At 44.8% G+C, this 25,232-nt stretch overlaps 1 protein-coding gene across 3 annotated transcripts; it reads left to right on the top strand.

Moving 5' to 3' along the window:
• The first annotated feature begins 1,120 nt into the window (after positions 1 to 1,120).
• rhbdl1 (rhomboid, veinlet-like 1 (Drosophila)) lies at positions 1,121 to 23,492 on the top strand. Of its 3 annotated transcripts, none has more exons than XM_041277136.1 (8): positions 1,121 to 1,352; positions 6,394 to 6,525; positions 10,074 to 10,298; positions 10,615 to 10,763; positions 11,486 to 11,598; positions 20,130 to 20,230; positions 21,590 to 21,650; positions 22,126 to 23,492. In XM_041277136.1, exons 1-8 carry the CDS (start codon positions 1,314 to 1,316, stop codon positions 22,395 to 22,397), a joined length of 1,092 nt encoding a protein of 363 aa, XP_041133070.1. In that variant the 5' UTR covers positions 1,121 to 1,313; the 3' UTR covers positions 22,398 to 23,492. The 3 variants fall into 3 exon arrangements, with proteins under 3 accessions (XP_041133070.1, XP_041133071.1, XP_041133069.1); XM_041277137.1 differs by having other exon boundaries at positions 6,394 to 6,552; positions 22,186 to 23,492; XM_041277135.1 differs by having other exon boundaries at positions 6,394 to 6,552.
• Positions 23,493 to 25,232: the final 1,740 nt, after the last annotated feature.

Here is a 25,232-nt window from a genome sequence, read left to right as displayed (position 1 = left end):
TCGGTCCTGGGCATTGCAGGAATCGTTGATCGACGGCTGCTTGATGTGGATCGGTCCTGGGCATTGCAGGAATCGTTGATCGACGGCTGCTTGATGTGGATCGGTCCTGGGCATTGCAGGAATCGTTGATCGACGGCTGCTTGATGTGGATCGGTCCTGGGCATTGCAGGAATCGTTGATTGACGGCTGCTTGATGTGGATCGGTCCTGGGCATTGCAGGGATCGTTGATCGACGGCTGCTTGATGTGGATCGGTCCTGGGTATTGCAGGAATCGTTGATCGACGGCTGCTTGATGCACATTCAGAATGAGTTCAAGGAGTTTAGAAGGAAACCCAGGGGTTGGCTCATGATGATGTGCTGTAATTACAATGGTGTTCAATGGAACAGCGAGCAACCAGAGCCTCAATGCCACTGCTCCTTGAAGGACTCCCACCCAGATCTGCCCAGGCCAGGCATTAATTGATTCTTAGTTGCTAATTTGATGCCAGTAAACGGAGTCATTAAACCTATTGGATCTCAGTTGTGTCATAATTAAAATGAGGTAATATAGCAGGGTACGTCACGTGGCTACACAAACCGCACAGCATTAAAAACACTCTATAAATACTACTGATTGAGATTAAGAATTGATTCTAATAGCGAGAGAATACACATCAAAGACTATTGAGGTGGATGGGTATTGCTGTTGTACGAACATGCAATTGCCATACATTTAATTGACATGGTACCATACTCAATCCGTATTACTGTGTAGAAAACAGACTTGTCTTTGGTCTGCCAAACCCGTGAATCACAGTCAATTACCCTCACTTTCTGTTCTGTGCCTGAGAACCCAGCTCTGTACAGCAGGAAGGTGTAACAAACTGCAGAAAAGAAAAACAAACAGAACTGTCTTCGTACTCCAGAGGGCGCCAGTGAGCCAGCCGCTGTGAGTCTGCTCTCCTTGTTCTGCACACATTCTTTACAGCATCCAAACAGGCCCTACTCTCCTGTAGCCGGAGCCCCGCCCCTCTGTGCTGGGATTGGCTGAGAGGCGCCCCCTCCCATCCCTGCTTCATTGGCATTCTGCACTCAGCTCTGTGTGGAGGGCAGAGGGAAACGTGAGCAACACTAGCTTCTGTTGCTGCTGATAACACTGCCTCTGGTTTAGGGCTACGAGAGAGGGGCTGCCTCACGCCACCTGCCTGCCCGCCTGTTCGAACCCAGGGTCGACTGCTTCTTCTGAGACCTTGCCAAGAAGCTGTCCCTTCTCAGTCTCGAGACCCTCTCCCCTCTGCCCTTGTCGCGGTCCATCGAACTTCCTGGGCGGTATATGGATAGAAGTTCCCTGTTTCAGCTCATACAAGAGCAGGTAAGGACTGACTCTGTTTCTATGGTTACTGCTGGGAAGGCTCCTGCTTCTCCTCAGCTCTCTCTCCCATCAGGTCCAGGGAGGGGCTGCCAGGGTAAGGGGGATTCAACTTTGGGGATGCCGGACTGGGACTGAGAAGTTGGTGACAGAACTAGGACTTTGAGAAACCCCTGGCTGTCCCTGCTGTGGTGGTCAGGGAGTGTGTCCTGCAGGCTCTGCTGCTATTAAGGGGCGCACTTGTCTTTCTCAGCAGCCTGCATGGGATAGCTGTGGATTTCCTGGTTTAGCCTGAGTGACCACTCCATCCCTCCATTCATCCACCTACTACCCTACATTGCTAGATTCCATAGAAGAGCAGGTTGATAGCCAATCTCTCTAAGTGCGCATGATCACAGATTCTGTGCAATTTTGTGGTGTGCAGGGGTGCTTGGGTGCTGGACAGCAGAGTGGAAGAATCGCCCCCTCTGTGATATCTCCTTGATTTAAAGGTTGCCTACCTGTCCAGCTGTTTGTCTGAGATGTGTGTGTTCATGGGAGGCATGGCTGGGCTGTTGCTGTCAGCAGGGAAATCAACGAGTCAAATCAGGAAAACGCATGGGTGCAGTAACACCATCTATTAAACAAAACCAGATCAGAAGCAACGCTGGCATCGTAATGTGGTCAGATCTTGTTTTTTACTCAGCTGGTGGTACAGCAGGGGAGGAGTGCTGTGTGCATATTAAGGCGAACCAGCTGAAGGCTCTTATTAGAGTACAGGAAGGTGTTTGCACAGTGTAGCTGTGTGACTGAAATCTATAACTATATCTTGTGTCTGAGTTTAGGCTCATAGGTAACCGTACTCATGATTTTTGTATTTACTCTTATTGGGAAATCATTCTCATCCATTTTTCATACTTTCTACACACTCTTACTAGACTTTACGCATATAAGCAAATATTTACTATAAGTTATAACTGCTCTGAGTCAAACCTTACTGTACACTTTATTTTGCATTTATTTAAATGTGATCTTATTGTGCTTTCATAATTGCTCTTATCTGTATTATGATATTCTGTAACGTGATATTTTATAATGTGATAACCTGTAAGGTGATATTTTATAATGCGATACTTTGTACTGTGATATTTTGTAACGATTGTAAGTTGCCCTGTATAAGGGCGTTTGCTAAATAATAATAATAATAATAATAATAATAATAATAATAATAATAATAATAATAATAATAATAATAATAATAGGAAGGAGGCCCAGTCCCATGGTGCTCTTCTTTCACATAGCGGTCAACATCTCTAATTTAACAGAGCCAAATAGTCGAGGTGAAAATGCTCTCAAGTTGAGTGGTCAGCATTTAAAAGAAAATCATGCATTTGATGACGAGTGTGCTGTTTCCCAATGCTTTCCTGTGCACTAAGTATTCAAAAAGTGCTTGGATTTTTTATTTGTTAATGTTATAAGATGTGATTTATATGTTAATGCGCTGTTAATGACTTCACAATCACCTGATGTGCGATTAGTCGACTAGCGGTTTCTGAGTTCGACTGTCACTTTTGTAGTTGCAGAGTGATTATTTGGTGCTAGCCTATCCTGCCCCTATCCTGTTCTGGGGTTGCTTATCCTACTATGATCTGTGTAACAAGGCTGATTACTGACAGGACATGTCCTTCACAGAGCTCTCTTCGAGCAAACTATTTCTATTGAGTTTTAAAATCTTCCTGTACTGCATTTCATTGAGCGCCACAACGATGGCTGCAAGGTGGCGATATGAGATATCATTTCAATTGATTTGACCTACATGGTGTCGGGTGTAAATGTTAACGCTGTCGTAACAAATAATTAATACGAGGTGACTTTTGTAATAGCCAGAATCTCTACAGGGTGTGTGAGAGTCTCTTGAGTGTATTTTAGTATCTGATGTATTAGTGTTTAGCCCCTGTTTGGATCAGTGAAACAGACCCCTCTGTTTGATATCCTCGAGATGCACATGATAAAGACTGGCTCCCGCAGTCCCCCTCTCCATGGGGAGGCAGGGTCCGGTGCTTGTGCTGCGTGCCACATGCACTGACTGCATGAGAAGCTGCACCGCTCGGTCTGGGCAGCAGCGCTCACTGCCACAGCCACACTGGCCAGCTGAGGAGGGTGAGTGTCCCTCTTGTGAAAGTCCAGCTGTGTATGAGCTAATGAGGTCGTAGAGCGGAGTACATCTGACATGGGCTACACTTTGATTTGAGCGCAGGATGGTGGAAAGCAGTGTGTTTGAGTAGCTCAGTGGTTAGTGTTTGGCTGCAGTGTAGAAGGCAGTGGGTTTGAGTAGCTCAGTGGTTAGTGTTTGGCTGCAGTGTGGAAGGCAGTGGGTTTGAGTAGCTCAGTGGTTAGTGTTTGGCTGCAGTGTAGAAGGCAGTGGGTTTGAGTAGCTCAGTGGTTAGTGTTTGGCTGCAGTGTGGAAGGCAGTGGGTTTGAGTAGCTCAGTGGTTAGTGTTTGGCTGCAGTGTGGAAGGCAGTGGGTTTGAGTAGCTCAGTGGTTAATGTTTGGCTGCAGTGTGGAAGGCAGTGTGTTTGAGTAGCTCAGTGGTTAGTGTTTGGCTGCAGTGTGGAAGGCAGTGGGTTTAGTACTGGTTAGATTGCTGGGCTGCAGGGTGAAATGAAGATGCTTACATGCATGGCTGCTTCCTGCACAGATCAGGAGTGTTTACTGTTTACTGTGTCAAGATAAATCTCTGTTGTTCCTTTCGCTCAGCAGTGTAGAATTCTTTTTTTTTTTTTTTTGTTATCCAACCACCTAGCGTTTTATCTTCTCTCCACTGATTTACTGTACATTCCTCTTTGTATAGCTTGAGGTGGTTTTTCCTGCCCGGGATTTACCACAATCTTTGGGAGTGAGGCAGCAATTCAATCCATGTGGCCTCCAACCTCGGTAGACTTGTGGTTTAGATGCAATGTAAGAACTGCAGGTACTGTATGCACAGAGTGTTAATTGTATTTCGGAGAGCAGCTAGAAAATATCTCAAGTTTTGAAGTGGCATTTCATCTACTGCAATGTCCTTATCACTATGTCTGTATTAACACTAATGTACTGTATTAGTGGAGGTGTTCATTCCTGGAGCCTCTATTGGAACCACTTCATCATCATTATGAGTTTTCATGTAAAAAGCCTCCTACTTCTGTGCAATAACAATAGGACAAGCACTCTTCGTGGGACAGTACATTTCAGCTGATGGCAGTTGATTCAGCCCCTAGGCAACCTGACTCCCACACAATTCTAAGCAGCACACGTTGTCCATTTTATTTATTGTCTCTTAAGGTAGGAGCCGGGGTTAATGAAATGCCTGCCTGTGAGAGGAATGAGCAGATCCCAGAACTCGTGCAGGAACAAGCCCCACTGTACACATACACGCACACGCACGCACACACTGACACTCACTCACTCGCGCACACACACTCACTTACCTGCACGCACACACACTGACACACACACTGACACACACACACACACACACACACTGACACACAACGCACACACACACACACTGACACACTCACTCGCGCACACACACTGACACACTCCCACCCCTGCTCTTCTCATAGATGTGTGAGGCACTGACATGAGCAATTTGTTTCCATGACAACAGATGCAGCTTGTCAATGTTCTTATTGCATAGTATTAGTTCCACTACAGTGTCTACAAGTTTTTCCAGCCGTTAACCCCTGCCGTGCCAGCAGAACACAGGATTATTGTTCATTACCCTATAGCAGCGATGGTGACCTTGTCCATTTCCTTGTATTTGTTAGTGTTTGGCACCCTGCAGCACTGCGCATGCACAGTCTTTTTTAAGATTGAAAGCAAGCAATGGCCATTAGTATGCGCTTCCTGTAATCTTAATCCAGGAGTACCACATTCTGACATTGCAAAAATATGAATGAAAGCGTTGCGTGTCTTATTGTGCCGGAGATGTGATTTTGTGCGGTCTGGCTGCTCAAGCTGAAAGGATGTCTGCTACAGAGAGCATACGCTGTGGTTCTGAGAGAGTAATGGAAAAATAATCAATGAGTTGGGGAGAGACAAGAACAGAAGAACGATATTGAGTATATAAATGAACCCACGCGCCATTAACCTTTTTCCTCCTTGTGATAGTCATTTATTTTTGTTTTGCCGTTTCTGTGGGGGAGCTCTGAATTCATTGCTTGGTGAAGCCGTGACGTCAATGATACAAGATGGCCATTGAAACATGAACAACAAATATGCTGTGGAACACTCATAAAATAAGAGACACGCTGCACATGACAAATGAACCCAAGAACTGACATGAAATCTAATATTGTTTTTTTTTGTTTTGTTTTGTGTTTTTTTAAACCATGCACAGAATAACAGGGTAAGATGAACTGAAATTCTGACCAGCCTGTGATTGGTTGATTTCTATGTTGCCCACTACAGAGTTCTCTTTATTGTGTTGGACTGACCGGAACCAGAATTCCTGAATTGTCTTTGCATTGAATTTGCTGGCTCTTAGATCCATGCTACTGAGTGAGCTCTATTGGGTTTGCTGGCTCCAAGATCTTTGCTCTGGTTTCCTGTGTTGGATTTGTGGGATCCCTTTATGTATTCCTATGTATCATACCTGACATCAAAGGATGCTGCTGACAGCAGCATTTTCTTATTTTACAACACCACACCAAAAAAAAACAAAAAAAAAACATGTTAAATATAAATAAACCAGCATGAAAACCCTGTAAGTGGATCAGAGAGGAATAGATCAAAGCTTTTCATTTTATATATTCTGTACATCTTTTATCAAACAGTGTTAGGCTGTGTCTGTGTAGCTCAGAGTCTCGGAGACAGATCATTAGGATGGTTGTGAATGTGACCAATAAGTACTGTAGTGCGGCTTTCATTTCCCCTCAGAGATGATTGATAAGTTAACCGCTGAAGACCAAACATTTTGGCTCGCGCCACCTTTGCCGTGCCCATGAGGGCCGGTGTGTGGCGAATTCGTGTTGCAGTAGCCTCAAGGCTTGAACACGCTTTTCCACTGTGTCGTTACTGCAGCTCGACCCTGAGAACACCGGATTCATCGCAGTGGAGAACATCAGCAGCCTGCTGGAGCACCATGAGCTGCAGCTGGACCCGTCCAAACTGGAGATGCTGTTCGCGCTGGTGCAGAGCAACGAGGAGGGCCAGGTGTGCTACCAAGAGCTCCTCGAGCTGGTGAGTCAGGAACGGGCTACAGGACACCACACCTTAGCTGGGTTGTGGTTTTGCAAGGTGTGCTCCTACGTGTGTCTCGGTTACACTCAATTAAACTGTAAAAATGCATTTAACATTTTATTGCTGTAATAATCTGTCCTCTCTTTTCATGACATGTGGGTGATTGACAGCACAATAAGAGCTGATCCGCTGAGCTGTTCTGCTTGCGTGTTAGTTCTCTGTGAAGCAATTCTGTGGTGCAGCACAGCACAGTTGAGTTAAGAGAAACAATTACACTACTTGTGCTGGGATGAGTGGCATTGTGGAAGGAGTTAGTCACTGCCTGTGTTCTGCAAAGGGCAGCTTACCTTCATTTACAGTTATGGTAAATCTGAACAAACAGTGTGTGTGTGAGAGCCATCAGTCTGCCTATGGTCATTCGTAACTTTTTACTTTGACATGGAGAAATGAAGATGAAAGTAAAGCTGCATGTTTGAGGGGCGGGGGGGCAGTGATTGGAGGGGGGAGGGATGTGATTGACAGCCTCGTTCGCTGGGAAGATGGCTGGACTGGCAGCCCTCCCGAATCGATAATGAAAGTGGTGGAGAGGAGACAGCCGAGGTGTGTGTCAACTGATGAGGCTCTAATTCAGCAATCCATCCCTCTAATCGAGCTCTGCACACAGTGCTTATGCAAGGCACTTGGAGACTATATAACACTCCAGACCCCTTCCCAAAGCGCTCTTCATTTATTTACATGTGATTGAATAAGACTTATTTTGTACACCTTCCCTGCAGCGCAGCATGATCCTGATGCCTGAATTTCCAATAATACAAAACAAATTTGGACCATTTCCAGAAAGGACAGAGAATTGCTTCAGTTTATGTTATGAATACATGATGGTTCACAGTTAGTGTAAAAATATCCACAAGCAGCATATTACGCAAACCCAGCCCTCATGGTTTATTTTTGCGTTTTCCCCACTCGAAATTGATCAGCCATTAGTAATAAACTTTTCTACAAACCACAATCCCCATGGTGATAATTATCAGATGGCATTTCAGTTACTTTCAGTATGGTGCCAATTGCATTTGGTATTGCATGAAGAACGTTCCTGTGGGGGGTCAGTTTGATGCAACTTTAATAACAGTGGTATGGCACACACGCTAGAAATGTATGAAAAATAAATTTGCTCAACAAACACACATCCGCATGAGTGTGGATAAAAAGAGCTGTGCTCAAACATTAGCTTGTTCTGGCATCTGGGTGGAGGTTGCTTGCTGGGAGCACAATTGCTGTCATTTGAAAGTAAAGAGATCAGACGGGAAAAGACACTGGAATAAATGTAACAGCATACTAGTAACTGTGGAGAGCACAGACAAGCATGAGAGAATATATTGTATAACAATACAGATTGGAAAATAATAACTTCTTCTTCTTCTTCTTCTTCTTCTTCTTCTTCTTCTTCTTCTTCTTCTTGCCTTTCCCAATAACAGCAGTGACATGGTTATTCTTCCTGTTAGGTGCAGCTGCTCCTTATCTGTCTTGACGTGTCTCCAAAAACCTGCATCATTTGGGTTTTTCTTGTATCCCTTTATCTGTTCTTTGTCAAGCAGAGTCATGCTCGTTTGCACAAATATGTTCTCCCAATGGTGCTGCCGTGTAACCCTCCACAGACATACCAGACCACAGGTGAACTCAAGAGCTAGTTGGATAAGGGTGGGAGATGCGCAGAGGTTAAGGGAACTCTGCAGTTTGTGAAAGTCGTTCCTGCAGCGCCATCACGAGGTTGCTTGGGTTCAAGTAGCTTGTGGGCCCCTGGAAGATCATTTAGACACTAGGAGCCTTTGTGTATCAAGGTTACAGAAGCCAACATCTCTAGCAGGGTCAGGGAGTCTCTTTCTTGTATGTTGTCTGTAAATGTGCCTAAACAATTAGGGAGTGCCCTGCAGATCCACTGTTATTTGATGCATTTTGTCCCAAAGTATAAAAACAAAACAAATCAGGTGTAAGGATGTTCAATTTAGTTATTGACACCTTCAGACCTGTATAATAACACCATGTTGGGTAACTGTTTACATAGCAACACAATGTTTGTGTGCAAATGTGTGTGTCAGTTTCTGTGTGTGTTAGCTTACTGATTACCCTTTGAAACACAGCTTCTCTTTCACTTGGCTGTGCTTTTACTGTGGGCAACATTTATAAGGGTCATTTAGGGGTAAACATACTTTGTCTTCCACACACTGTAAACAGAATGCTCCATGTTCATTCCTGAGAACTGTGTTTTTATCTATTCCTGGGGGGGGGGGGGGGGGGGGGGTGCTCCATAAAGAGGATGTGAAGTCAAAGTTCCAGCTCTTCTTAATTAATACATGACTACCTTTGTCTTGAAATGGGTGTCGTGTGATTGATACAGATCTCCTGCGCTGGAACTAACGCTGAAATCTGGGTCAATATAAACTCAGCCAAAGTAAAATAAATCGTTCAGCTTGGTTTAAATATGCATGCGCTTGCATGAATCTCTTCTGAAGCGATGAGTTTCTTTTAATAAAAATAATCTCTATTTGACTTTGTTTGTGTGGCTTGCACAGTAGGAGCCCTGCGGTTCTGAATGCTCTGCATCAATGGGTCGAGCCCAGAGTCCACATTTCATTGAGAGCTGGTGCACGTGTAGAATAATCATTTGTCCGGACAATCAAAGGGGGCTAATTCACAGAGCTTCTTTTTTTGTTACTCCAGTTGGTAACTGAAGCTTCTGTTTTTGCAAGGAGAAAGACCTCTGATAAAGTTATAACCCTCGAACAAAACAACTGAGTACCGATAGCTTAACTGGGTTACGTTGTTTGATTTTAAGACTGACTGAACCTCAGCAAGCTTCAAAATACCAAACTGCAAACCCTTATGCACTGATCACTTTTTTAAAATCTTTTTATTCTTTTGTCAGAAGTGCTTTAGGATGGATGCCTTTGGCATTAAAGGCGCTATATAAATTGTATTTTATGATTCGAGATCTCATCCTACACGCACAGCAATGAAACGGCACCTGAGAACAGACAACACTAATGGAAAATCCACATGTGCAACCACCAATCGAGGGCAAACATAACTTGTTTTTCATAATGGCAGGGACACTGCAGCACTGATGCCTGTGTTTAAGAATTAATCACAGCAGATGTCTGTGCCCCCTCCCCCCTCCCTATCCGCACGTGGCCACACGGATCATTCCAAGATTGATTTTCCAGAGGTTCATTCCTGATCCCCAGAGAGATCTATCCTCTGCTGACTCCAGCCTTTGGAGCTGAATACAGTCTACAGTCGATCACTGGCTCTTGCTGTTGCTTTCAATTCCAGTCAACGCTGCACTTCCTAAACCAGTACTCCAGTTTCTTGTAGTGTTACCCCTGCGATGCTGCAGTGTTTATGGCATGTCTTCTGATTGGAACTCCTTGCAATACATTCCGTATCTACAATGGCAAAGCAGAAGAGGTGCCAGCATCCGCTCCCGGTTCACAGTCTGTCTGTGCTCTGCGTTTTCTCTCCAGATGAGCAGTAAACGCTCCAGCAGTTTCCGCCGGGCGATCGCCAACGGGCGGCGCTCGCTGCAGAGGGAGATCCTATTGGACGAGACGGGGCTGGGGCTCTACAAGCGCTTTGTGCGCTACGTGGCGTACGAGATCCTGCCGTGCGAGACGGACCGCCGCTGGTACTTCCACCAGAACCGATTCTGCCCGCCTCCCATCTTCATGGCACTCATCACGGTCATACAGGTACAGCGACAGCACCGTCCAGCCTGCTGACTGAGACTGGGGTCCTGGTGGGATTCTTTAAACAATGTAGTCTTCACCACTGCCTGCTGTTTGCAGTATAATACAGTGCTCCCTTGTTATAAGATGGCCGTTTATACTGCAGAACTAGCTATATGGCGGTACGGTACATGAGCACTTGTATTCCCATTATAAGGCGGAACACAAATAGCACACAATGGCACATGACCACAGCACCTGTCTCTGTACTCAGGAGTCAGGGAATCGCTGGTACCCGGAGTCTCTTGCAGTAACCCCCTTGCTCTCCTTTTGCCTGCAGATTCTTGTATTCCTCTGCTATGGTGCAATGCTGAATAAGTGGGTCCTGCAAACCTATCAGCTGGACTTCATGAAGAGCCCCCTGGTGTATCACCCGGGGCATCGGGCACAGGTCTGGAGGTTCTTCACATACATGTTCATGCATGTCGGGTAAGAACTCTTCAGTAAGTGGGGCTCAGAGTGCTTGGCTGCAGTGTGTTTGAGTAGCACAGTGGTTAGAGCACTGGGCTGCAGTGTGGAAGGCATTGTGTTTGAGTAGCTCAGTGGTTTGAGAGCTCAGTGGTTAGAGCGCTGGGCTGCAGTGTGGAAGGCTGGGCTGCAGTGTAGAGAAGTGCTGGGGCAGTGTGGAAGGCAGTGTGTTTGAGTAGCTCAGTGGTTAGAGTGCTGGGCTGCAGTGTGGAAGGCATTGTGTTTGAGTAGCTCAGTGGTTAGAGTGCTGGGCTGCAGTGTGGAAGGCATTGTGTTTGAGTAGCTCAGTGGTTAGAGTGCTGGGCTGCAGTGTGGAAGGCATTGTGTTTGAGTAGCTCAGTGGTTAGAGTGCTGGGCTGCAGTGTGGAGTGTGTTTGAGTAGCTCAGTGGTGTTTGAGTGTAGCTCAGTGGTTAGAGTGCTGGGCTGCAGTGTGGAAGTAGCTCAGTGGTTAGCTGTGGTTTGAGTAGCTCAGTGGTTTTAGTGCTGGGCTGCAGTGTGGAAGGCTCAGTGGTTATTGTGCTGGGCTGCAGTGTGGAAGGCAGTGTGTTTAAGTAGCTTGTGTTTTTTTTGGGGGGGGAGAAGTATTTTGAAAGCTTCTAGCAAAGCAGCAGATTTGGGTTCTCCCTGTTCCCATGCACTTCTGTCGTGTCTGTGATCTAACCGCCCCTCTGTTGCCCCGCAGGCTGGAGCAACTGGGGTTCAACGCCCTCCTGCAGCTGATGATCGGAGTGCCTCTTGAGATGGTCCACGGCATCCTCCGCATTAGCCTCCTGTACATGGCAGGGGTGCTGGCGGGTGAGTGGGAGAACCGATCTTTATAGCCTCTTTGTAGTCTACTGTGTCAGGTGGCAGGAAACCGATTCAACAGGAGCACGGCCCTCAACAGTGCAGGAGTCCCAAAATAGAGTGCAGCTTGCAGTCAGACAGATGGCCGGGCAAACCCACAGTGCCAAAGCACAGCTGCAGACATCGTCAACTTAAACAAACACGGATAGAGAGTTCGGAATTGGGCTCACTGGCAGTTGTGTTGCTCGTTAAAGGGGGAAGGACAGTGACATAGACAGGGCCGCGCCCCACGTGAGCCTCCCCTCACAGCTCTGCAAGCGAACCTCGGTCCTGCCCTGAACAGAGACTGTGGAGAACTGTGAGCCTAGATGAAAGGCTGCATCGTTAACTGGGATCCTGCCATGTGAATTCAATATTAATAACGTCGGAGAAAATCATGTGTTGGTTAGATAGTGCTTTCAGTTTAAAAAGCAACACTTTGAAAACTACACACATTTTTGTTCAGGTAATATGAAACGCAAGCTTGTGATTAGCATTTTTTCATGTTTTTTTTCTCCTTGTGTCGAGGCCACCTTGGTAAAAAGGCTTTACTTCCAAGAGACCTATAACAACGGGTAGTAGATCAAAGGGGTTTTCAGAATCCCAGCATGTCTCCACGTTGCAGCTAGTTTTCTTTAAAGGAATAAAGTTACCGTGGCTTTAACAGACTGAGATGTCAAACTCAGAGGCTAAATAAGAAAGGAAAGCAGCGAGCGGCCGATCGATCACTCGAGAGGCTGAGCCGGCTGAATACTAACAAGCCGCAGAAAGGAATTTTTAAAGTGTTGTGGTTAGAAACGTGTGCACCCCATTGGGAGGTCAAATGAGGCTCTCAGAGAGACGCCCTGGACCCGCCTGCTCCGTTGAGTGCACAGTTCACTGCCGGGATTAACGTCACGCAGCACAGCACGTTCACCACAGCGGCCTTGCTCTCTCCTGATAGAGCTGTCCGATTCAAGCCAAAATCGTTTTCTCGACACACCGTCCATTTTCACTGCAATGAATTTACATATTTATGGTACGTCGTAAACTGTGCTCTATAGATATGCACTCGCATGCTCATTTATTCATATATGCACACACACACACACGTGGGTGCATGCAGTATATGCTGTGTTGCAATATTCATGCTCCCTTTATTGCCTTTATAAATGTAATATGTGGCACAAGTGATGAAAATTGATGTGTAATTAATGACTATGTCACCGGGGACGATTTCAAAAGGATGTGTTACACCTCAATATAAAATATAAAATACTGTAATATAAATCTAAATGAAGGGCTTTTATATTCCCTGCAAAATGTCTCCCCTTCCCTCTCCGCTGGCAGGAGACTTTCGGGGAAAGGATTTTAATTAAATATCCAAAATCTGTGCAGGCTTTGTCAACTGAATTATGAGCCTTGCAATTAGAGTATTGATTCCAAAACTGGAATCAAGAGGAAGAAGACAGTAGAACTGAAAAAAACCCACACACACTGGAAATGCAGATACAAACACAGGGGAAGAGGACTCGCCCCACCCCTCCACACACAATACCAGGGGAGTGTAGGCTTGCCATAGGGCTCAGTTTTAGTTCTGTGCACAGCACTGAAAAGTTTGCCTTCATTATTTTACATTCCCTCCCTGGCTCCTCGAAAGGAGAAGTAGCTAAGTCACACAGGCATTAGGAAATAGCATTAAAAGCAATAGCGAGATGTAGCTGCCCTTGCCCCTCAGTACAGAACCAGTAATGCTTTGCCTTTGTAGTCTGACTGCTTTGCCACTGAATGTTACCATTTAAATCGATTACATTTCCCTTCTAATCCTAAATATATATATATTTATATATATATATATATATATATATATATGTTTGATGGATTAGACGATTAGAAAGGGGAGTACGGCAGTAAGATAGCACCAGCATGCTACAAGCAGGGAGAGAGAGGACTGCGGAGTGAAAAGGAGATGTCTTCTTGGGCAGGGTCATTCCCGTGCCTGGTTTGGTTATTGATTGTCAGTTAGATGGTTGGAGATCCTGGATGCGAGGTCTTCGTTAGTAGGTCTACTGTATGGAGGGGGTTTCATATGGTCTTGATTGCTAACACCCCCCCCCCCCCCCCCCCCCCCCCCCCCCCCCCCCCCCCCCCCCCCCCCCCCCCCCCCCCCCCCCCCCCCCCCCCCCCCCCCCCCCCCCCCCCCCCCCCCCCCCCCCCATTTCAAGGTAGTGCCGATGACCAGGTTCTGCGTGCAGGACAAGCACCTGGGAACTGGAGTTCTCGGAACAGGTCATCTATAACAGGAGAATTCTGGATTAGGAGTGTGGGAATCGTAGTATTTATAATTAGATCACTCAGACTGAGCTGTGTGTTTTCAATGCAGTAACGACTCAAACCAGGCGAACAATTGCCAAGAATTGACCAACGCCCACAGTATTCCCTTCAGTGGCCATTAATTTAAAATACAATAATCATAAATCAGAAGACCTTATTGATTAAAAGGCAAACCGGAATATTGATTTCAAACAGAAAAGAGCAACGTCATCCCATGACCTGCGGAGACCAGGAGATGGAGGCAGAAGGTTGCGGAGATTAATTACACAACGTTCATGGAGATTAGTAGCCCTGGATTCACACACCTCCATTACACGGCGTTCACACAATGCAGAACATTACACAGTCAAACTGGGATCTCCACTGACAAATCACTTCGAGACAACCCCACTAGAGTGGGGGTGGGGGTGGGAGTGAGAGTGGGGATGGGAGAATCCCTGGCTTTTAAACACATCTGAGCAAAGACATCTGTACTGGCCATGTGTTTGAATTAGACTAACAGCTCTCAGTTCCACAGCCAGCTCAGATAAAACTTTAATCTTAAAGGGACTGTGACGCTCTCTGTCTCTCTCGTTCTCTCTAAAAAACAAATCCACCTTTTATTGTATGTTTCACTGGGCTTTTATCCCCAAGTCAAAATTATTTAGATTAAAAAAGCATTTATTTTAGGATTACTTTTATCGTATCACCTTTGGATTCAAATTCAGTTCTAAATGGATGGCAGGTGGATTGTTTCGATGAATGGTAGATAAGAAGGTAATTACAACTGATCACTCTGAAACTCAGATTGATTTCTTATTTGTGGTTAACTGCACTGATCTTTCCATTTCTTTAACCCCCTGGTTCCCAGATCTCCTGTACTTGGTGTCCTGTACTGTGTTTAATTGTCTTGGTTTAAATCCACCTTATTCAGTTTTCCATACTGTATTGGATTTGCTGGGTTAAAATCCACTGTACTGAGTTCACCCTCTGTACTATCTTCTCTGTAGTGATTTTGCTGGCTCTCTGATTGCCAATACTGAATTCAGTGTACAGAATTTGTTGGCTCTCTGATCCCCTATTCCAAGTTGAGCGTGTTGAATTTGCTGGCTCTCAGATCTACAGCACTGAGTTATACTGTTCTGAATTTCCATGTCCCTTTAACTGTCGTTAGCAGAGCACCAGAGCTGTGGTTTACAATAATGGCGGTTGGCAATCTGTAGACAGAGTGGCTGTGTCGCTGTGTATTCAGTATCAGGGAGCGCAGTGTGTGGGTGATTACACTTGTACTCTGGAAGAGGCATGACAAAAATCTGATGAAAGCCTTGTGCTTGTGTATTTCTCTGCGCCGGTTCTCTCCAGGGGAACAGACGCATTTTTAGCTCTCAGATTCCCTTAATGGTGGGACAGGACTCGCATATCTGTCTGTGACGGCAAATAACACAAAACTTCTGATTGAACTGGGATACCTTAACCATTAGGTTGCAATGGATGGTCTTGTACTTGAACCCAAACAAATAGGACAAAGCACCAAGCCAAGAAGGGCAATTATTTCCATCTACTGTAATATTGTGGGTTTGTCTGCTGCAATAGGGAACCGAGAATCACAGTCTGGATGCATGCAACAGATAAGAACAGTTGCACTCCCTGAAGCACACTGATTAAGAGAAACCAGTCTGTAGGCATAAAGGCTTTAAGCAAAGTGCATTTCTCTCAATCTATTTAAAAACTGTGTTTTCAACACTATTTTCCCCTACTTGAAGCTTCCTGTTTCTCCACTTGCATATTTAGTTGGCACTATTGAAATTGTCATGGCAATACAGTTTCAGATTTTTCCATTAAACATGAAACATTTTCCTGTATAATGAAGATCTCTCTTTTTGTGCACGCTATACACATTTCACCTACTAATTCCATCCTCATTTCTTACAGACAGTATCATGCTTCTAGAAATAAAACATTCAAAACACTTTGCACTACAGCTACATTTCCACATGTTTTCTAAAGAGCGTTCTCTTTCAAATCCCTACAGATGATCTGTGAACATGAAGCAGGAATTAAATGTCTTCAAGACGTTATTGATTTTTTCTCTACCCGAGAAAATCCATCAAACAAACAGTAGTTTTATCCAGCATCTGCACAGGTGGACTTTTTTTTTCTTTTCTTTTTTACAATAGTTTTACTTTAGAGGGGTCGTTGAAGAATCTGGCTCTGTTCCCAAAGTCTTCGCTATTGAGTTATTTATATAAAGAACATTTTGATCGAAGAAATTAAGTTTGATATTCATGTTCATGCAATGTTGTCAGCTTCTTCAGTAGCGGTCTAACAAACTTGCACACATGCAAAAAGAACCTTCCTTTAAGAATGAGCTTGAGAGCAATAGCTTTGAGGCTATGGGCTCATTACTTCAGTTTCTCTGAAGCAGGTCAGGGAAGGAGAAAGGAGTCTCAGGTTCCCTATGGAGCAGGTAAAGCTTGGCAGGCTGCAGTGATATGTTCCACAAGCACACAGCAGCAGCCTGTGCTTCCAGCTCGCTGTTGTTTGCAAATAAAACATTCAAAATGCATTGCACTAGACCGTTCTCTTTCAAATCCCTACAGATGATCTGTTTACAGCTCTCACAGTCCTGACCGGGAAGATGTTGTACATTCTGTTATATTCAGAATGCAGGTTTGTTCCCACTTGAGGATTTCAGGCACATCACATTGATGTTTGTGAAGCTGAACAGTTCAGAAGTGGCTGATCATGCGTGGTCCGATGTGGAATGAGATTGATCCCTGTAGACTCTATGGTGACTGCATGCAGCAGCCTCGCTGAATGGGCGGGGTAGGACCGGCAAGCACATGCCTTAAAGATGCCTTGAAGCACGTTCCCACACAAAGACGCAGCAGCACAGGTGAATGATGTTAATGAGGCACTGAAGCATTGAAAGCAAAGCTAAACAAATTGTGAATGCACCTTCTCAGTCCTTCTCAGTGGCAGTGGCTGTCACTTTGTGTCACACGCATGCACACACAAGGAGGCCGGGGGTATTGCTGACACTGCAGAACCCCTGGCCCCATATATCGATTCCCATTTGAGAGCTGCCATCGCTGAGTGAGAACCAGAGGGCAAAGCGAGACAGAGCTGTGATAGATATTTATAGCCTGCTTGCTGCAATAATAGCACTAAGTCACAGTGAACAGGGAAAGACCCGTGAGGAGACAGGAGGCATTCGTCTCGGGTCTGGTCCCTCACATTTCTCTCTCTAAGCAAGGTGAGCTTGGGTGTGATTTAGAATGGACCGGCGCAGCCAGTATCCAATAGAGCCACACTGATTGTGTACGTGGGTTTATTAAACTTCATGAGCTTTTTATCCAGCAGGATTCTTTATTACTGGGCACATGTGATTTAAAGGTGCCTGAATTCTTCGGCTCCCTGCTGATCTGAGCTCTAAAGGGCATTTTCCAACGATTGCAGACAGAGATGAACAGTCCAGGGCCCTCTGATGTCAACAATGCTGTCTGTCAATCCTCGGATCCGGAGGAAGGGATCAAGGGTATTTCTTCATCAAAGAGCTACACGATCCCAAGATTAAACCCTGTTCTATCAACCTATATTAGGTAGCAAGGGTGTTTACTTGCGGCTACTCAAACTTACGGATGAAAGGCTGAGAGTTGGTGAGTTTTAAATTCCCATTATTGGCTCAAGCCATTAAACAGCAGGATATTTTTTGCATTAGTGCTGAGAAGAAGCTGTGTCTGTACCGTGGGTGGGAAATAGGACCTTCCCATAAAGACTTTTGACGATAACTGTTTTTTATTTTTCAAAATGGTAACATATTACTGAGTGAACTCAAAATGGGCTATTAATCAACTTTGCAGAGCTATTGAAAGAATTCCTCACAAATGCAGGTAAGCTTGCGTTAAAGTTTCAGACCCAATGCATGCTGTTGCTGCTCCCCCACCCTGTTCACTGATTAACGCACTTGACGTTACTGCTTTGAAGTTCAGGTCATCTATTCCCACAGTCGTAGTAAATATTGTGAGGGCCCATCTCACTCCTGTTTGTTTTCCCTCGGCAGCAGTAGTAAATAACTGTGCTGTCTGTCTAAAGATATGCTGTACAGTACCTTGGAGAATTTACCATGGCCTTTTTATAGAAACAGAAAACAAGTGTTCTTCATTTATGAAGACAAACTGTTTTCTCTTCGTGAGATGAGATAGAATTCAAATCAATTTAAAAGCCTTAGACCAGCATTTCAGTTGATTCAGCAACTCCACTGGGTCCACTGTGCCTCGACGAGGTCAATCCACTCCACTGACCTCACCCGTGGCCTTGCCGGTGTCCCCCCGACGCTAAGCTATTAGCCCAGCAGATATGTGAAATATTGGGGGTTTTTGTGCCTTTGGTGATACAAGTATGGCATTTTGCACACAGCTAGGGCAGATTTTTCCAAGATGGCTGCCAATGAGTGTCTTTCTATGGTATAATTATGTTGTAGAGGGAATGTAATGTACTGTTTCTCCATACATTTGTGCTCATTTTTCTGCTCCCAGGCCATTTTCTTCTATTGAGTTAATTCGCACAGCTCTGTAATTTCTAGTTAAGAGGCTATTGGAAAGTGTCATTGAGGCTGAATTAGTGGCAGAAATATAATTACACAGAGGGTAGATACCAGCTTTACTATGGACATCGATACTCAAATAATTGTTCCTTCTAGGCTATGCACAGCTAATAGTACCAAGATAATATAAACAATCAGGATTTGTAGACCAGTAACGAAGAGAATCACACACGCTTTACCCAAGACGGGCGTGTCTGTGGTCACCGTATTCTCTTCAGGGGGAGACATTTACCCTAAAGTGTTGTTAGCATGACTAAAAGATAATATTCCCGACTGCAATGGGACAGGACTTCAGACGTCATTCTCCCTGTAGCATTCCCAGCCTGGAAACTAGAACTAATCATTTTTTCAGCGCCTGTCCCACTCCTCTTTGTTAGGCAACTGACACAAATCCTAAATCCCGGATGAGGAGTTGCCTAGGAAACAGGAATTCAAATCCCTTGTTTGCTTGGACTGGCCAATTTTACAACTCTTTACAAATGTGCCGCTTTTGGTGCCCTATACGCACATGCTCTGACGTGATAGAATTTCACTTCTTATTTTCACAGCTGTATGCCATTGTGGGTGCTTCTTTAGTAAGAGATATATGGTTTTCTAGAGGACTGTTCTGATGTGTGTTGTGTCTAGTGGCTATTGACTGGTTTTGTGTCAGCAGTAAAACTCTTAAGTACTTTTACTCATGCTTTGTATTGTAATACTTAGGAACGTCGCATCCTTTAAACAGGGATATTTTCACACTACTGGTCATCTACTAACAGACATGCTGGATGAAGAGATGCAATAGCAATATCTTTGGGCATGGCTTGCAAACAATTTGTAGTTCTTGTATATTTCTTGTAAGTTCATACTGAACTAAACGTCAGCCTGTCTGTGCATGAATTTGATTACTTTGAAGAAACTACATTTTAAAATAGAGAGAATGTGCAGTGTTTGATTTAGAACATTTTGATCTGACACATTACATAATATTTCTTGCCTCCCTGCTGCTGCTTGGTGGCTGCAAAACTTGTGCAAATGAGACCGAGGTCCCTGCAGACTACAGGCTGAGGTTCTATATCCAATGAAATCCTTTGGAGAGTATTCATGCATATGGAATTCAGTAATTTGCATTGACTTATTCGTTTGTTTGGGGCACACATTTATTCTGTTTTTTTTTTTCTTTTCAATTTTATTTTTTTTCTTAAAGAGGCAAATCTATTTAAGCTGAAAGCGTGTTTACAAGTAGGCTCAGCTACTGGAAAGCCAAGGCAAGGAACAGGGAAATAACATTGATCTGTCCATTCAGATCAACAGAACACCTACTCACCTGCCCATGTTTAACTATCCTCAGATGTCAATGCCAGGTTATTATATTAAAAACATTAGTGCAGCAAATATTCACAAATGATATATGCAGCATTTAATGAAGACATCAATGACTATGCAATTGATATTGAGACTGGGCGCTGTGTCTTCGCCTCAGGAATTCCTGTATCTGTAAGGAAAAGCCCTGAGATTGCAGCTCTGATGGATGGGGAAGGTGTTCTGTATCACCAGCGCCTGGCCCCCTCTGGAGTGGGTCAGCGGCTCTAACGCTTGCCCCGCTCTCGCTGTGTTTCCGCAGGCTCCCTGACGGTCTCCATCACTGACATGAGAGCCCCCGTGGTGGGGGGGTCCGGCGGGGTCTACGCACTCTGCTCAGCTCATCTCGCCAACGTCGTCATGGTAACTAGCCTGCCTTGCTGTCATTCATTTAGAGGGAGGGGTTTTCAAGTGGAAATCTACCTGTCTATCGCTGTTCATAACAAATACGCAGGGGGGTGGAGAGGAGGGTAGAGGCACTGTCGTGATCACAAAACACAGGTAACAGTTTACACCAACTGGGCCGGGAATTACCGATGTAATGAAATGTTACAAAGTCATTTTGTTTATTATCTCATTTTCTTTTGCCTTAATCTGGATTGTGTTTATACCTGTGTAATGGAGAACAGGCAATCGCTGTAAGTGTACATTTCACTTATAGAAATAAATGTTTAAAATTCAGAGGAAAGAGGACTGCCCACTTTACACATTCGGTTTTTCAGCCAATTTAGAAAACAAATTTGTTTTACCAATTTTTCACAATGCAAATACCACCGTCCCTCAGGCACTTTACACATCGCATAATCTCGTTTAGCATAGCTTGCCCAATGCAGCCACGAAAAGAAAAGAGGAGCCGTCATTAAATGCAACCCACAGCTTCAGCAGTGTGTAGAAAGGACGCACTAAGCAGAATAAAAGTGAGAGTGAAGCAGTTCTAGCAGAACCAGTGTGGGTTCCATCATAAGACTGCTGGGTCATTCATACAACATCCTGCTTATTAATTCATTTGTTTGTTTGTGTATTTTCTTCAGTGGGAGCATCTTGCCAGTTATTTGCACATTTAAAAAATGTATAGCTCTGTATTTCTGTGGCTTTTTTATAGCCCACTAGATATTGAAGGCTAAGAGAGAGGAGAAAGAGAGGGGACTGTGCAGTGAGGGAAAAGGGGTGGAGAAAGAGAAAGGTAATGACAGATATATGAAATAAGAGGCCCCCTTAGCACAGCAGTATTGATTTACACTCTCTCTATCTTGCAGCCTAGCATGGTGGCGGAGAGGCTGTTGGGTGAGATTAAGATCTTAAGTCCCGTTCCTGTGTGTTACATGCACTTTACAGCACTGGTAAAGAAAGAGCAAGGCTACAAGCATCTGGTAGGGTGCATCAAGTCTGGGTGGTGGGCTGATACTAATATACTATAATATAATGCAGACCAACAGTCCTGCTGCGATAGGATCTTGTGAACTGAGATTGCTGATATTGTCAGTGTATAAAAAGAGTACTTAGAGGCAGGTAGCACAAAACGCCCTGAAAACATCCACACTTTTAACTGTGTTGTATACAGAATATGTTTTCAATCGTCCCGTGGGGGGGGGGGGGCTGACTATCAGTTTTTGCTATCCGATAGCAAAAGATATTAGAGGCTGGTTTTGTCGTGTGGGACGCCGTGCATAGGACGGGTCAGTGTGCTGTTCTGAATGTAACCCGCTCGCTTTTTCATTGCAGAACTGGGCTGGGATGCGCTGCCCTTATAAACTGCTCAGGATGATCCTGGCTCTCGTCTGCAGTAAGTAGAGGTTCATGTTCACATTTGTGCTTAACAGCACTGCAGTCTTCAGGACTCCAGTTTGTGTACTGTGCAGGGCATGGCTGGAGTTAGTGCCAGTTAAAGATGGTGTACCAACATCACTGGAGACTCTTCCACAAGCAGGTGCATCTCCGGGATGATCTTGGAGCCTGAGGAAAGGGCTGACAGCAACGGAGACTGAAGCATTCTGACTTAAAAAAACAACAACTTCCCCTCCCCTTCTCCCTCCCAAATCTTTTCAGTTGCAGAGCGTCCTTTTCTTCTGAAGTGACTTTCTGCTCGCGTGTCTAACAATTATTGTTTTGTCTTTCTTCTTGTGTGTCATGCCATTTTTTCTTTCTCCTGTCCCGTTCCCTTTTACTTATCCACCCTCCTCACTTCTCACTCTTTCTCCCACTCTCCTCTTCTCCTTCTCTCCCATCTTCCTCTCTTCTCATCTACCCCTCCCCATCAGTGAGCTCCGAGGTGGGTCGGGCGGTGTGGCTGAGGTTCTCTCCCCCGCTCCCCTCCTCAGGCCCCCAGCCCAGCTTCATGGCCCACCTGTCGGGAGCGGTAGTGGGGATCAGCATGGGACTCCTGATCCTGCGCAGCTACGAGGAGAGCCTGCAGCGGCAGTGCTCCTGGTGGGTCATCCTGCTCTCCTTTGCCACCTTCTTCGTCTTCGCCATCTTCTGGAACATCTTTGCCTACGAGCTGCTCGAGGTGCAGATCCCGCCCCCTCCCTAGAGGGACACGCCCCTCGGGTTAAACCACACCCCTTTAAAAACCTCATCCACTGAAAAACTCCACCCATTTGATTGAAGCACCGCCCTGTCTTTGGTTTTATCCCATTCTCAGTCAAACCTTTTGGGGAAAAATAAAAACTTTGTAGCACTTGTTTTTACATGTTAGTGTTGCCAGTTACCAGGTAGTTAACATGCACATAGCTACATAGTCAGTGCAAATTTTCCGATGGCTGTATTTGGTTTGGTAAATGTTCTGAATTTAGCTGAGGAGCTCAACAGACACGTTACCAAACCTTTTCGGAATACACATATTGTTAATACCCACAGTATTACAAACACTGTTCTTTGTGCTACATAAAAATTAGTGCTGCCGGAAACTTCAGTCCTAAAGAGAATCCTGTCCTTTCATTATTTTAACAAATTTATCTCTTCATTCAAAAAATGATTTCCTCTCTCTGGAGCCTCCCTCCCTCGAATGAAGTCCTGGACCTCTCCTCAAAGATCTTACAGAGACACTGGAATCTTTGCTCTTCGAGGATTCCGCCATCATCACGCCTCTCTTCAGAAGAACCCCGCCCACACAGGGAAGCTCCACCTCTCCTGTCTGTCTACCTGGTGACTGGAGAGAGCCAGGGACTCTTCCCCAGGGAGACAGCAAAGCTGGGCTGGACCATTAGACACCTGCTTCTCTGGGGAGAGGGCTCTGTAAAATGCTCTATTTTTACCTCAATGTCTTGATTCGTAAGGACAGAATACTTTTGTACTTGAATGTATTTTGGGGTTCATTTAGTTTTGGTTTTGCGTTAAAAAGAAAAAGGTGCAGTATTTCAGATTTTGCCCTTTGAAAAAAATGACCTTTTAAGGATTTAATTAATAGAGCTATAGTATTTTATCTTTTCATGTTTACTATTTGTAGAACTGACCACGGAGCCGTCATATTTCAGCGCTCCAGTATCCCATAAATAAAACTTGTGGATTCGTTATTGTCGATTACACATGTTTTCTTGTTCTTTTGGTATATACATGTTTTGTTTTTGCTTTATTTGGATTTTTATTTTTTTTAAAGAAATACTATTAATAAATTCTCAGAACTTCAGATGATCCTATTGTCTTTCCTTCTTAAACATGCATGTTCGCGAGGCAGAACAAACACCAGACTAGGGATAGCTGAGTTTCTGCTCACATCCAGTGCAGCTTACAGAGGCTAACTGTAATACAAAGACAGACAAACTGCAGTCTCACATTATCCAGTCCCAATTGCCTGAATCTTTTTTCATATCCCAGCTTCCTCACCCCAGATCCATTTCAGTTCTGGCTTGTTCTCAGTGGGGGCTGGTGAATAATACCCTGCATGCCACAGGGTAGGTCTGTATCTACCCTAACCTTCAGTTTTCCATCACAAGCATCACTCCAGTGTAAAGGACTGTCTGTCTTGATGATGCACTGATCCAGGTATTAAGGAATTGCATGTACACAGCATGCACATGTTTGGTGCCTGCGCGTTTTATTTAAATGCATTCTACACCCAAGCACTAAAATCTGTGTGTGATTTATTATAATAATGAATTAATAAAATAACACATTATTATATAGAAAGAAAGAAAAGACACTATGAGAAAATGTGCTATTTTAATGAGAAAAAAAAACCGATTGCTGACTGGAGCTCTTCATAACAAGATAAAATGTTTATACGGAATCTCATTTTGAAACACTTGTTTTGTTCTTTTTACATTTACATTTTAGAAAAAAAAAATGGTGCAACTGATGCAAAAAACATGAATGAAATGATCCCAATGCTCCATCATGACGGGAAGGGACCCTTGTCTGCAAGCACCACTCTCACGAAATCACTGAATAGCCTTTAATACAGTCCCATCTGCTGGGATTATGGGGAACTGCATCGACTCTAATTCATTCACCAAATGTTGATTGTAGCGTCTTGATTGCTGGGGACGGACACAAAAAAACCCTCTCTTCTAGTTATTATATGTGGACGTATGGAAGATGCAAATGCATGATGAGCTCATATGAGTAGACATTATTAATATGCGTAGCATTATCACTGCCTAGCAAAGTTAGTATCTCATTTACAAGTTGAGCAAAGACAAAGCAGTTTAGTGTTCTTACCCTGGTTGAGGGTGCAAGCGTGCTCTTTGATCTCCTGCAGGTACACTGCGTAGTGCTTCGTTGTGTACTGGATGGGCGTCAGGCCATGGATGCTGTGGACCACCTCATTTGCCATGAAGGCAGCCCGGTCCGGAGCCCCAAAAGCCAACACCGCTGGGAGAGACGGAGCTTGGAATTATACACAGCGCCTCGATCACAAACACTTTATAAAACACACAAGAGCTTTAGGGTGGCTCCAACCTGAACTTCGGTCTTCAGGACAGCTTCAAGTGTTGTTCTACTCTGAGCAGCCCTAAAGGCAGGGGCACGAGTCTGTCTGTTTTCTCACTGTGTCTATGTTTTCATAGCAACCCCTGCCCCGTATCAGTGCGGTGCATGTTCATTGATCAGGCAGTGCTGGGTGATGCACTGTCGTTACGGACTCTGTCCTCTCCGTTGGTTAAAAGCTAAGCTAAACCCTAAATGCAGTCAAGCATTGGTTAAGAAGCTGGCTGGCAGTGTGCTGGGTCGCCGGTTGGCTCCCAGCCTCTGCCCTGTTAGACTCTCTTACCTGACGCGGTGGCTCACCCCAGTGCTTTTAGAGTGCTCAGCTCTGCGATGGCAGCGGCCCGAAGGCTCTCCTCATGCACGTCTCCACCGTCTCGCTGGGGTTAGTGGCCATCAGCTGCTGCAGTCTGGGACACAACTTCTCCTGCCGGATGAATTAAAC

Source organism: Polyodon spathula, chromosome 18 (assembly GCF_017654505.1).
Source record: "Polyodon spathula isolate WHYD16114869_AA chromosome 18, ASM1765450v1, whole genome shotgun sequence".
NCBI classification, from domain to species: domain Eukaryota; kingdom Metazoa; phylum Chordata; class Actinopteri; order Acipenseriformes; family Polyodontidae; genus Polyodon; species Polyodon spathula.
Note: the sequence above shows the minus strand (reverse complement) of the source record. Positions and strands in the feature narration are given on the sequence as shown.

What these genes read in the sequence shown, in the direction of transcription:
- rhbdl1 (XM_041277135.1), top strand. Translation starts at nt 1,314, where the DNA reads ATGGATAGAAGTTCCCTGTTTCAGCTCATACAAGAGCAG. An exon ending in TTCAGCTCATACAAGAGCAG is followed by an intron (nt 1,353 to 6,393) that starts GTAAGGACTGAC and finishes TCGTTACTGCAG; the next exon opens with CTCGACCCTGAGAACACCGG. An exon ending in TACATGTTCATGCATGTCGG is followed by an intron (nt 10,764 to 11,485) that starts GTAAGAACTCTT and finishes GTTGCCCCGCAG; the next exon opens with GCTGGAGCAACTGGGGTTCA.